Here is a 12,531-nt window from a genome sequence, read left to right on the forward strand (position 1 = left end):
GCGAAAGAAGCTAGACACAAAAGACCACATATCGTATGATCCAATTTATTTGAAATGTCCAGAAAAAAAATCTGCAGAGACAGGAAACAGATTGATTGCCTGGCCTACAGGTGAGAAAGGGGAATGACTGAAAATAGGACAGCTATTTCTTTTGGGTGTGACAAAAATGTTCTAAAATTAGTTTGTGCTGATGGTTGCACGACTCTGTAAATTTACTAAAATCACTGACTCACATGCTTAAATAGATAGATGAAAGAAAGAGAAAGGACGGAAGGAAGGAAGGAAGGAAGGAAGGAAGGAAGGAAGGAAGGAAGAAAGAAAGAAAGAAAGAAAGAAAGAAAGAAAGAAAGAAAGAAAGAAAGAAAGAAAGAAAGAAAGAAAGAAAGAAAGAAAGAAAAAGAAAGAAAGAAAGAAAGAAAGAAAGAGGGCTTTTAAAAGTTATACTTCTGTTCAGCTGTTTTAAGGTTGAAACACCCTCAGATGGTTACATCTGTGACCTCTTGCCTCAGGTCCCCAAGCATCAGGCGGGAGAATTACTCCCACATCCCCTGATTAGCACATCAGACAGAAAGTTATACTCATATGGCCTACTTTATTTTCCATCCACTCCTAGCTTTACTATTCTTAAAGGTTGCTAAAGTATCATTTCAAAATCATGTTGTTTCTTGTGTTTCATGACAAAATGTGTTTTTCTCAGCTTGCTCAATTCCAAATTCTCCTACAGTTCAGCAAAACAAATTCCCTTTGGAATCATGTTTGCCTTTTCAGCACACTGTATATGCAGGAAAACAGGTGAGCAGATCTGACTGCACTTGTGAGTTTCTCCAAGCATAGCAGCACCAACCTGAACTGCTTTATCATTTTGACATTTGACTAGATGTCAGGGGCCTCTTTCATTTTTGACAGTGGATTTTCCCCCTTCCTCTCCTTCCCTTCCGTTCTCCACAACCATCATTTCTTAGCTTTTACCATAGTTGCATGAACTCATCACAAAGTCCACCCCTTATACTCTTTTCTCTTTCTTTCCTTTAAACATCCTTTCTTAGCTGAATCCTGAGTGGTGAAAAGAAGAAACGATCATTTAGGTAGTAACCAGCAAAATACTTCACTGTAGACATTGACTTAGTGTACTTTTATGGATAATATAAGATGTTTGGAATTTTTTTTAGTATTACTTATGGCTTTTTTGCTTTTTGAAAGAAAGAAAAACTGGTGCAGAACATTAATTTGATCTTAAGTCTAAGGTATGTCATTCACATAAATGATACATGATATTTATTAACACCTAAGAAAGGGAGATATAGTATGTATGTCTTGCCAAAGGCTATTATAAAATATTTTAAGGTTTCATCTTATAATAAAATTTCTGGCCAGTAGATAAAATCCTCTATACTATAAAAAACTAGATTTTGTTGCTTATTGATAGTGTTACAAGTTATTTTTAAAGTTCTTAAATAATCAAGCTTTCGAGGAGAAGACATTTTTTTCATTTTAGTAACACAAACTCTTTGATAATGAATCTAGTTTGATTAAAGCTTCTTATAGAACTAATTTCTTCATCCTTCATACATCCTAAATGCTTTGTTTATAGTGCTCTACTTCTAATGTAAAGCTTATTCTAAATTAAAGTGTGGCTCTGTCTGTTTCCACAGTTAGACTGTGTAATCGTGATGTAGCTGTAGTGTAGCAGAAAGAACAATGAAGCTGATATTAGACTACCTGGATTACGGTATTTGTTTTATAACTTAGTAGATGTGTGGGGACTTTAGTGTCTTCATGAGTCCAGAATTATGACATAGATTTTCGTGCTGCTGCCAAGTATGAAATAGTTTGAGATGTGGATTGGAAACTGAAAATATGTGATCTGTACACCATTTTAGTGTGTGTGGAGAAGACACAATATTAGAAATGGAAATTTTTGGACAAAAGGTCACCATAGACCTTAATAAATTACTTAAACTTCCTGAGGCACTGGCGTCTCATGTATAAAATAGGTATGATGATGCTTATCTCAGAATTGTTTAAGGATTAAGTGAGATATTGTATGTGAAAGAGTCTAGCTCAGTGTCTGGAAAATGAATGATGTTAATTAATGTTTCCTTAGGTTGGAATGCTTCTCCCATCCCCCATTCCCGCTCCCTCCCTCCCCCCCCGCCCCCCCCTCCGCACTCCCCACGAAAAGGAAACCCTCCAAAATTCAAACATCTTTCAAGAAACAGCCCAAAAGGCACCAGTCTACACCTGAAATCTATGTAATTTTACTAACAATTGTCACGCCAATAAATTTAATTTAAAGAAAAAAAAGTATCCAAACAATTTCAGTCAATATAGTCCTTTGGTTAATAGTACTGGACTTTGAGAATCAGAAGAGACCCCCAAATTTAAAACTGGGACTGACATTTAGTAACTCCATGACCTTATTCTCTGTGTCTAGGAATTATATCTGTAAAATGAGATAATCGTGGTATGTAGGCTTGTGAAGTATTAAATGAGATATACACATAAAGTACTTAGCTTAGAAAGTTCTGTATAAGAGTTACATAGTAGGAATAGAAGTGGTAATAGAAAGTCTCCTCTTCAGTAAAGTGTTAATAAAAATGCAATGCAGGGCGTGAGAAAGATCTGATGCTGAAGAAACGTAAGGAATTGGTATATACCTTGAGGTATTTGGGACAAAGTTCTCATCTCACTTTTATAGAATATACTTGCCTATACTGGTGTTGGGTGGGTGTGGGTAATAACACTGAGTATTAATTAATTGCAAGTGAAACTAGAAGGCAAGTCCCCCGAATACAAGCAGCAGAGGACAAAAGAGCAGTATTAAGATCAGCATCCGCAGACCGGACCTCGATAATTCCCTGGAGTTCACCTCTAACGCCCCTCTTCCCTTAGAGCCGCGCAAGCGTACACTGATTTGTTCCTCTCCCTGGTGCCCCCGCCTCCGAACCCCCGTCCCGTCTGCCACAACACGCAGGCGCACCCCTCAAATCCTGTCCCCACCACACTCCTCTTTCTCTTCATTTCGTTCCCCCTCCTCTTCCAGTACCTCAGCAGGTTCAAACTCTTCTACGTGACGGTGGCGGCCATCGAGGGGTCACGTGATGAGCATCCTGCTGCCCAACATGGCGGAGTTCGACACCATCTCGGAACTGGAGGAGGAGGAAGAAGCGGCAACGTCGTCGTCGTCGTCGTCGTCGTCGTCGGTATCGGGGCCTGACGATGACGAAGAAGATGAAGAGGAGGAAGAAGAGGAGGAGGAGGAAGAGGAGGAGGAGGAGGAAGAGGAGACGCCGCCCCCGCTTCGGGTAGTGAGCGAGGAGCATCTGCGGAGATATGCCCCGGACCCTGTGTTGGTGCGCGGCGCGGGCCACATCACCGTGTAAGCGAGAGGGGACCATGGGGTTTTAAAAGGCTGTGATTTAACAACAGAGAAATGAGAAGGTGATCAAGGGGCCTGTGGAGTTAGGGAGGGCTGACCGAGGCATACACTTAGGAAAGGACACCTAGTCTAAATAGACAAATCAAGGGAGATAGCTGTTACGGGAGTGAGAATGTAAATGTGATGCACCTACACCTGGTAAAGACTGAGTGAGTATAGCACAGGGAAATTGAGGGGTTTGGCAGTCAGGGACATTGGACTCGGGGCGAGTCTATGCTTCTCTGTGTGTGTTGGCAAGGGAATAGTCTTTCAACTGCAGGATGTACCACAGCATTCTTTGCTGCTAAAATTGCTGTGTAGTGGAATACGGTGACGGCTGTGACATGTGACAAGACCTAGACTTGGATTCTTCAAAACAGAAACATGATGCATTTTCTGAATATTGTAGAATATCCAGCCACCCACATATTCAGCCATCCATTCTTCCTGTCCAATCCTTATATGAATGAATACAATTAACCTTCCCGTGTCTTGATCACCCTCACTCTGACATTCCTTAAATATCACACAATTAGAGGCTCAGGGTGAAAGGCAACTAGGAAAAGTACAAAGAAAGAGCAATGGATTTAAAGTGAGGGCTCTTATATGTTAGTCCCAGCTTTGCTTTTTACTGGCCCTGTGACCTTGGTCAGGTTACTGCCCATTTCTGGCCTTTGATTTCTCCATCTGGAAAATGACAGGTTTGGGGTACATGGTTTCTAAAGACTTTCAGCTCTGAGATCATTTAAGATAACCTCCAGGAGATTTTGTATGTCCATACATTAACTACGCAAACATTAAGTATATGTATATATGGAATTAGTCCTCCAGAAGCTGAGGATGATTTCTTGAAACCTTATACAGACTGACTTTTAAAAATTGAAATCTTGGATAATATTTCAGAAAATAAAAGGGGGAGTGACCTCAGCATAGTAGTTACAAAACAAAAGAAGAACATCTTAATGATTCTTTGGGCTTTGAAGGGTACTTTCTCATTTTTATGTGCTTGGGTTGTAAATATTTGGAAGTTTGAGTATTGTGTCATGTTCATTCTCTTAACTCTGCTATCTTTTACTGCATTTGCAAAATACAGCTACTTTTTCCTATCAAGTCATGCTGCCTCTAATTTTGATGATGGCTCCCCTAGCCCCTTTGACTTTCAATTTAGTTTGTATTACCTGAAACCATATAATATGCACCACTTTCCCCATCGTGTTAGCTGTTAATTTTAACATGTTGAATATTTTCATTTCATTATGCTTTTGTGATCTTTGCATGAAATGTATCAGGAAAGATTTTGAAATTGTGCAAGAGGTTGGGGAGATTTTTAGACCGCTTTTTCATTAGGCAATTTTAACATAGTTTTTCTTGGTCCAAGAATTTTTTAGATAGCCTACAATGACCAGATGCCAGCTTTCTGCACTGTTCTCCTTGCATTCCTTTCATCACTAGGGAGACATTTTATTACTCAAGCTAATTATGATTCTGGCACCAAAGGTTACTTTCATGCAGATTATTTCACATGACTGAACAGAAAAAAGGTTTTTATTCCAGTCCACAGTTTATATTCCAACACTCCTCCCCCTCATTATTTTCTAAAATTCAGAGAACAGAGAAGGGGCAAAGAAAAAGAATTTAAGTTCCCTGAAACTTATTTATGGTTCCATTCTACTCTTCACACAACCATGGTGAAGTACTTACCAACCTGTTTTCAATTAAAAGCAAAACACTGACACTTGCCATGCCCACACCTTTGTGGTAGGTATAAAGTCCCTCCCAGCTTAAAAATTTTGGAACTAGGAGTACGAAGTCGTGGTGCTGGTAGCAACTGTTGGTGTCAGTTGAAGCCAAAACCCAAAAAGCAGCACACCAATAATTGAATTGCTAACCAGTGTATATACTTTGGAAAATTATTTAGTTGTATTGTACACATTCTCTCACCTACAAAACACATTTTTAAAAGATTTTTATTAAAATATAGCTAACATACAATATTATACTAGTTTCAGGGGTACACCATAGTTATTCAACATTTATATACCTAAAGAAGTGGTCACCGTAACTCCAGCAACCATCTGGCACTGTACCACACTATCATAATATTATTGACTATATAGTAGTACCTCGGTTTTCGAATGTCTCCGTTAATGAACATTTTGGTTTATGAACGCTGTAAACCTGGAAGTAAATGCTTCGGGTTTTCGAACACGACTCAGAAGTCGAACATGTCACATGGCTTCTGCTGAGTGCAAGATCCTGAGGCCTAGCTGTCGGCTGTTTTCAAACGTTTCAGAACTCATGGATTACGTTTGAAAACCGAGGTACCACTGTATTCCCTATGCTGTGCATTACATCCCCATGACTTACTTGTTTTATACCTGGAAATTTGGATATCTTATTCCCCTTCACCTTTCCTCCACTTTTTATTTTTCAATTACAGTTGACATTCAATATTATTTTATATTAATTCCAGGCGTACAGCATATGGTTAAACATTTATATAATTTAACAAGTGATCCCCCCTAACTAGTCTAGTATCCACCTGACCCTAAAGCACATATGATGTTAAATGTCTCAGGTTTGAAAAAAGATTAAATGTTTCGGAGAAAGTTTTACGGGATCTGAGACTATGGTCTTTTTATGGTTGTAAAACTTTTCTTATATCAGATAAAGTAAGATCCTCAGGAAACAGTTCATCTAATTCTGAGACATCTAAAGTATGAGTTTCTGTTTGATGTGTTTCTGGCATGGGAGTGTTAGAGTCGCCCTATCTGAATGAAATATTTCTTATTCTCTCTCACTTCTTATTTTTTTTCCATTCTCTGTGCAGTCATCTGTTCTATAGAGGACTTTGTTTTGTTTCAAAGTTTAAAATTAGAGAACCATCACCTCAAACTCAGTATATCTTAAACCTAGCAATTTTTTCTCCCCACATTGGCTGTGCATTCCAGTTGCCCCATTTCTGACCCTGATACCACCATTCTAATCTTCTGGGGTATTATTTCAAATCTTTGAGTCATTTTAACTCTTCCTCCTCCTTGACTTGTCCTATGTCAGTCTGTCCCAGAATTGTGTCATCATGCCTTTTGAAATGTCTATTCGATTTTTCATTTTCTCCATTTCTGCTGGCACCACTCTAGTTTGCATTGCCATCTCCTGCTTGAATTATGGCCACAGTCTGCCGCTTTTCCTCACTCCAATCCATCCTGCATGTTTGTGCCAAACTAATTTTCTTAAAACACTGTTTAATCATGTCACTTTCCTGCTGAAAAACCTACATTGGATCTTAATTAGGTCTGAATTCCTATGCTCTTTTCCTCCAACTTCTGAGTTCAAGGAGTCTCTCCACTTGTCCAAAGCTCATCCCTCCACTGGTGCCTTCCATACCCTTCTCTCGCAGACTCCTTCCAGATCTTCCAACGTCAGGCAGCCCATCTCTCTAATATTACTCCTCTCTGCCTCTCTACTGGCTCAGCTTGTAAACATATTCAGAGCCTAGTTCTTTAAAAACAAAGTAAAACAAAAGCATTCCTAGACCTACATGCCCCTTTTGCTACTGTCTGGTCTCCCTTCCTTCTGAAAATTTCTTAAGAGTAGCTACATTCATCGTATCTATTTCCTCTTCACCCCTCTGAGAACTGACCTTGTTAGGATCACCATGACCCTCTTGTTGCTAAATTAGTGTTCATCTTTTATTCCCTATCTTTCTGGTCCTCATGGCTGCATATGACACCTAGAATAACTCCCTGTTTCCTAGAAGCTTCTACTCCAGGGGTCACAAACACACAGGCCATCAGAGAAAAGACGGGTCACAGAAAATAATGCAGCATGAGTAATGATGGGAACTTAGTTGGACTAGAAAGTATGTGTTTTAGTTAAAGGTATTTAAATTCTGATTTTAAAAAAACAAACAAACATTTTTTCCAGCCAAACAAACCTAAGGATTCCTTGGCCACTTCACTCTCCTGGTTCTCCTTGTATTTTTCTGGTTATTCCTTAACTGTCTTATTCATGAGATTCTCTTCCTCTCTTGTCCCTTGAATACCACTGATCTCTAGGGTTTTGTTCTCAGATTGCTATTCTTCTCATTCCCTACTCTCCCTAGATGGTCTCATCTCGACTCTCATGGTTTTAATTATCGGATGTCTCCAAGATGTGTATCTCTGAACCCGACTCTGCTCAGACTCCTTCTTATCTGGTGTTCCTCACCTTATCTTAAATTCAACATATCTGAAACAGAATTCATTCCTCTCCTACACACCCTTCATACTCCCATCGCAACCCCTCAAAAAATTGCTCCTATTTCTGTTTTTTCTATGTCAGTTAAACGTACCTTCACTGATCCCATTATTCATCCTTGGTTCCTCTTTCCCACTCACACTTCTCACAGCTATGCAGTCAGCAAGTGCTAACAATATATGACCTAAACTTTTATTATTTTCCTCCCTACCACCACTTCCCTGAATCAGACCCCTTTTACCACACTAATTCGTTGTCTTGCCTTCATCCTTTTCACCTTCACATTCATCCCCCAGCCTGCTGCTAGATTGGAGATACTACTTTCCTGCTTAAGACTGTTCTGAGTTTTTCACTTCACCTGCAGGATAGAATCTAAGTTCCATAACATGACATACAGAACTGGACCCTGTCGATCTATCAGCCTAATCTCCTGACATTTCCCCTTACTGCTTATATTTTCCTGTTCATAACATGCTGTTTCTTTTTTTTTTTTTTTTTTTTGGAACTAATTTTTTTTTAATTTATTGGGGTGACAATTGTTAGTAACATTACATAGATTTCAGGTGTACAATTCTGCATTACATCATCTATAAATCCCATTGTGTGTTCACCACCCAGAGTCAGTTCTCCTTCCATCACCATATATTTGATCCCCCTTACCCTCATCTCCTACCCCCCACCTCCCTTACCCTCTGGTAACCACTAAACTATTGTCTGTGTCTATGAGTTTCTGTTTCTCATTTGTTTGTCTTGTTCTTTTGTTGTTTTTGGTTTATATACCACATATCAGTGAAATCACATGGTTCTCTGCTTTTTCTGTCTGACTTATTTCGCTTAGCATTATACTCTCAAGATCCATCCATGTTGTCACAACTGTTCCTATATCATCTTTTCTTACCGTCGAATAGTATTCCATTGTGTATATATACCACAACTTCTTTATCCATTCATCTACCGAAGGACATTTTCGTTGTTTCCATGTCTTGGCCACTGTAAACAAAGCTGCAATGAACATTGGAGCACACGTGTCTTATGTATAAATGTTTTCAGATTTTTTGGGTAGACACCCAGGAGAGGGATTGCTGGGTCATATGGTAATTCTATTCGTAATTTTTTGAGGAACCTCCACACTGCCTTCCATAACGGCTACATGCTGTTTCTTATCTCTTTGCCTTTGCCTCACCCTAGTCTTCCATATGTCACCAACTCCTGCAAGTCTTTTCTGCCCCCACTACACCATAGGCTGCAATGGTAGGAATAATTTCTGGTTCCCTCTGAATCTTCAGTGCCTGCCCTGAAGTAGACACTCAATAAAAGTGAGTTGAATAAATATTGGTTCACTTTAGTAACACTCAATATGCCCACCATAATGCATACTATATTATAGCCCCTCAACAAATACTAGTTACTAATCCTTTCACCTTTCTCACCCATTCCCAAACCCTGCTGTTTTGTTTGTTCATTTATTCTGTTCTTTAGATCCCACATATAAGTGAGATCATACGGTATTTGTCCTTCTCTGTCTGACTTATTTCACTTAATATCCTCTAGGCCCATCCATGTTGTTGCAAGATACTAATCTTTTAATATGCAGTTAATTATAATTTCTTAAGAGGTAGAATGACCTAACCACACTAATTGTAATTCCAGTTGATAATTATCTGAGATGATAATCATACACGGATATTTGGGGATTTTTTTTTCCAAATTAAAAAAAAACATGGCTAAATGAACTCTCACCAATTTGAGGTTCTAGAAACAGAAATAATGAAATGTCTTTTAGAAGTGTTGTTTCAGAAATACTATACATCTGGCTGATATAAAAGTATCTATCACTTTTCTTCTTGATATTTTTAGGATAAATATTTAGATCCAATGTATTGAAATGCAAGGAAAATTATATCTCATGAGATATTTTTCTTATTTGTAAGCATTACCACACTCTTCATATTACTTAAAATATATAGACATTTACCCTTGATACCGTGTTTCCCCGAAAATAAGACCTAGCTGGACAATCAGCTTTAATGCGTCTTTTGGAGCAAAAATTCATATCATGTAAGACCGGGTCTTATATAATATAAGACCCAGTACCCGGTCTTTAATAACATAACATAAGACTGGGTCTTATTTATATTAATTTTTGCTCCAAAAGATTCATTAGAGCTGATTGTCCGGCTAGGTCTTATTTTCGGGGAAACACAGTAGTACACCTGTACAGAAGTTAGTAGAGATGATAGGTTACTAATTCTCACGTATTTATAAAATTGTCTCATTAAAATTAAAAGACCTTAAGTTATTACCTATAGAATTGAAAAAGATGGCCACATTTGCCAAACAGTGCATTTTGGCAAAAACTTAGAGAGCACTACAAATATTAATACTTCTCAAATCAGTGAATGGAAAGCCTTTTCTGTAAGTAGCTGTCTTTGAGGGATTACAGTGATGAGTTGTTAATTTGTGTTTATATAAGGTAAGTATTTTATAAGATTTTAAGCTCTGAGAATACTGAAGCTGTGGTAACACTTGCCATTTCACGGTGTGGCAAGACATGATTGTTTCCATATGAAAGATTAAAGAGATTTAGCAGTATTTTTTTTTAAAATCTCTTTGAATTATATGGCATAGATTTTCCTTTTCCTTAGTATAGTAGATAAAGTTCAGTACATATGGTTCAGCATCAGTGTTACTATAAGTGCATAGTTTTCTGGTTAAATCATGTTTCTTGTTGGCAGAATTTTACTATGCTTTCATTTGTTTTCTTAAATAACCTGAATATGTGAACTTTAATTTGTGCAAGGTGTTCAAAGGCTGATGTATAGCTTTTTTCAAAAGGATTTTAAAAAGTGAGGGGTGTAGGGAGGAAGAGAAGAGGGAAGAACAACTAAGAGGACCCATCCTTCTTTGGCTTAATTTCCTTTACTCCAAAGAATTCTCCAAGAAATTAAAATTTGGGGCATTGAATAGAATACAATCATTAAGAACCAACACTGGGTCCACTTCAAACACAGTATTTAATGAAACCAGTAAAATGACAGCATGAGCAGCTCCCAAGTGCCTGTTTGTCTAATGTGGAAGAACCACACATCTTGGCTAAAGTCTGTCACTTATCAGTAATAGGTAGATGAGCTTGTCTAACCTCTGTGCACTAACAGTTCTTAACTGAATGGTTTATTTATGAAACAGAACTGAGGTGTTTATTCAGCAGCAGCCATTTCGACATTTTTCTCTAACAACTACTAAGTGAAATGTGCTTAAGGTTATTTGAGTTAAGTAGTCTTTTAAAGTGCTGAGTCTTTAGTAGAGAAAGTTAAGGAAGAAATCCCTGGTAGACAAAAACAGCATTGTTAACTGCCTTTTAGACAAGATTATGAAAGGATATTGGGCCTAGTTTGCCTGTGTCTATACCTTTTGAAGTAGATGTATATAAGCCATAAAGGAGTATTTTAAGAAGTAAAATGAGACTTTCCTTACCATTTCTAATATACTTTTTATATTTTAGAAAAGATAATCGCTTTTTATGTTAGAGTAGAAAATTAGTAATGTGAACTTCAGCACTGGAGTAAGCACTGTGAAGAATACAGAAAAACAAAGGACAGGCATTGCTTTACAAAGCTAATGGGGAAATTGGCTTTAAGATATTGATGTGGAACAGCAAAGAACAAAGAAATGTTTATTAACTGTTGAATTGTATAGTACATGTTAGATGTGTCTATGAATCTTCAGAGAAAGGGGGAATCGATAAAGGCTTGAGCATTCAACGCATTACAGCAGGGGTTGGAACTTTACTTGGGCCCTAGGTTTTAAACTAGGGAGAGGAACCACATGAGGAAAGACAAAAGCCACCGTGGCAGTGGCACTGGAATGGAAAGAATTGTTATAAGAATGGTTTCAAAGGAACAAATAACAGGACTTGTGACCACCCAAATGTCAGCAACATGCAAAAAAAAACCAGTTGAGGGAAGATGCAAAAATGATACCAAAGTCTAGGTTAGGAGAGTCAACGTGCCATTGATAGAGATGAGGAATTTGAAAGGGGCAGCCAGTTTCAATAAAAGATAACATTTAATTTTAGACATGTTTGACCTATGTTATTATTATTTTATAACAAGATGTCCAAATGCAAATTTTCAGTATGCAATTAGAGATGAGGGACTAGCGCCATGTTGAAACCTATAAAACTAGAGATATAGATTTGATGGTCATCAGCATAGAAGTAATTGTCAAAGCTAATAAATACAGATGAACTGTTACAGCTTCCTTAGAAAGAAAAGCAGATGACAAAAGGCTAAATTTGGGGAAAAACACAAGAGTGTTAGGGGAAGCTGAAAGAATGGAAGAGTGTTGGTAAGGGTGTGATCAAGTCTCACAAGCTGCAAACTCAAGGGGAAAAGTTCTGAGAAGAGGACATTGAATTTGGCAATAAATAAGACAAGATGAACTTGTTCTGAATAAATTTACTAAATAAGAGATTTGTTTTCAGTAAAGTGACAGCACCAAAGTCAAATTTCAAAAGACTAAGGGAGGAATATTAAAGAAATGGAAACAGCAGAAAGGAAAGTACGTTTGTCTTGTGATAAATGCAAACACAATAGCAAGGCAAAGAATTGAAACAATAGAAATATTCCATATATGTTGTGGAATATATCTGTCTATATCCTCCACATATTTGATATCTAGTAAAAGAATGGCAGCTGGGAAAAGTTTAAAAAAATTTTTTTAATTTTTAATTTTTCAATTACGGTTGACATGCAATATTATATTAGTTTCAGGTGTACAACATAGAGATTAGACATTTATATAACTTACAAAGTCATCGCCTGACAAATCTAGTACCCATCTGACACCATACATATAATAGTTATTACAACATT

At 37.7% G+C, this 12,531-nt stretch overlaps 2 protein-coding genes across 3 annotated transcripts in view; one reads left to right on the plus strand and one right to left on the minus strand.

Moving 5' to 3' along the window:
- LOC141569556 (uncharacterized) overlaps positions 1 to 3,171 on the minus strand; it is a 33,696-nt gene extending 30,525 nt beyond the window's left edge. The window contains exon 1 of the mRNA XM_074323258.1: positions 3,047 to 3,171. The gene's annotated coding sequence lies outside the window, so the exon portion shown is untranslated. The remainder of the gene's footprint in view (positions 1 to 3,046) is intronic.
- Positions 3,102 to 12,531, plus strand: part of CHIC1 (cysteine rich hydrophobic domain 1) — a 36,815-nt gene continuing 27,385 nt past the window's right edge. For both annotated transcript variants that reach the window (XM_019747996.2, XM_019747997.2), the window contains exon 1: positions 3,102 to 3,379. In XM_019747996.2, the coding sequence (XP_019603555.2) occupies positions 3,102 to 3,379 (278 nt within the window). The remainder of the gene's footprint in view (positions 3,380 to 12,531) is intronic.

Source organism: Rhinolophus sinicus, chromosome X (genome assembly GCF_036562045.2).
Source record: "Rhinolophus sinicus isolate RSC01 chromosome X, ASM3656204v1, whole genome shotgun sequence".
NCBI classification, from domain to species: domain Eukaryota; kingdom Metazoa; phylum Chordata; class Mammalia; order Chiroptera; family Rhinolophidae; genus Rhinolophus; species Rhinolophus sinicus.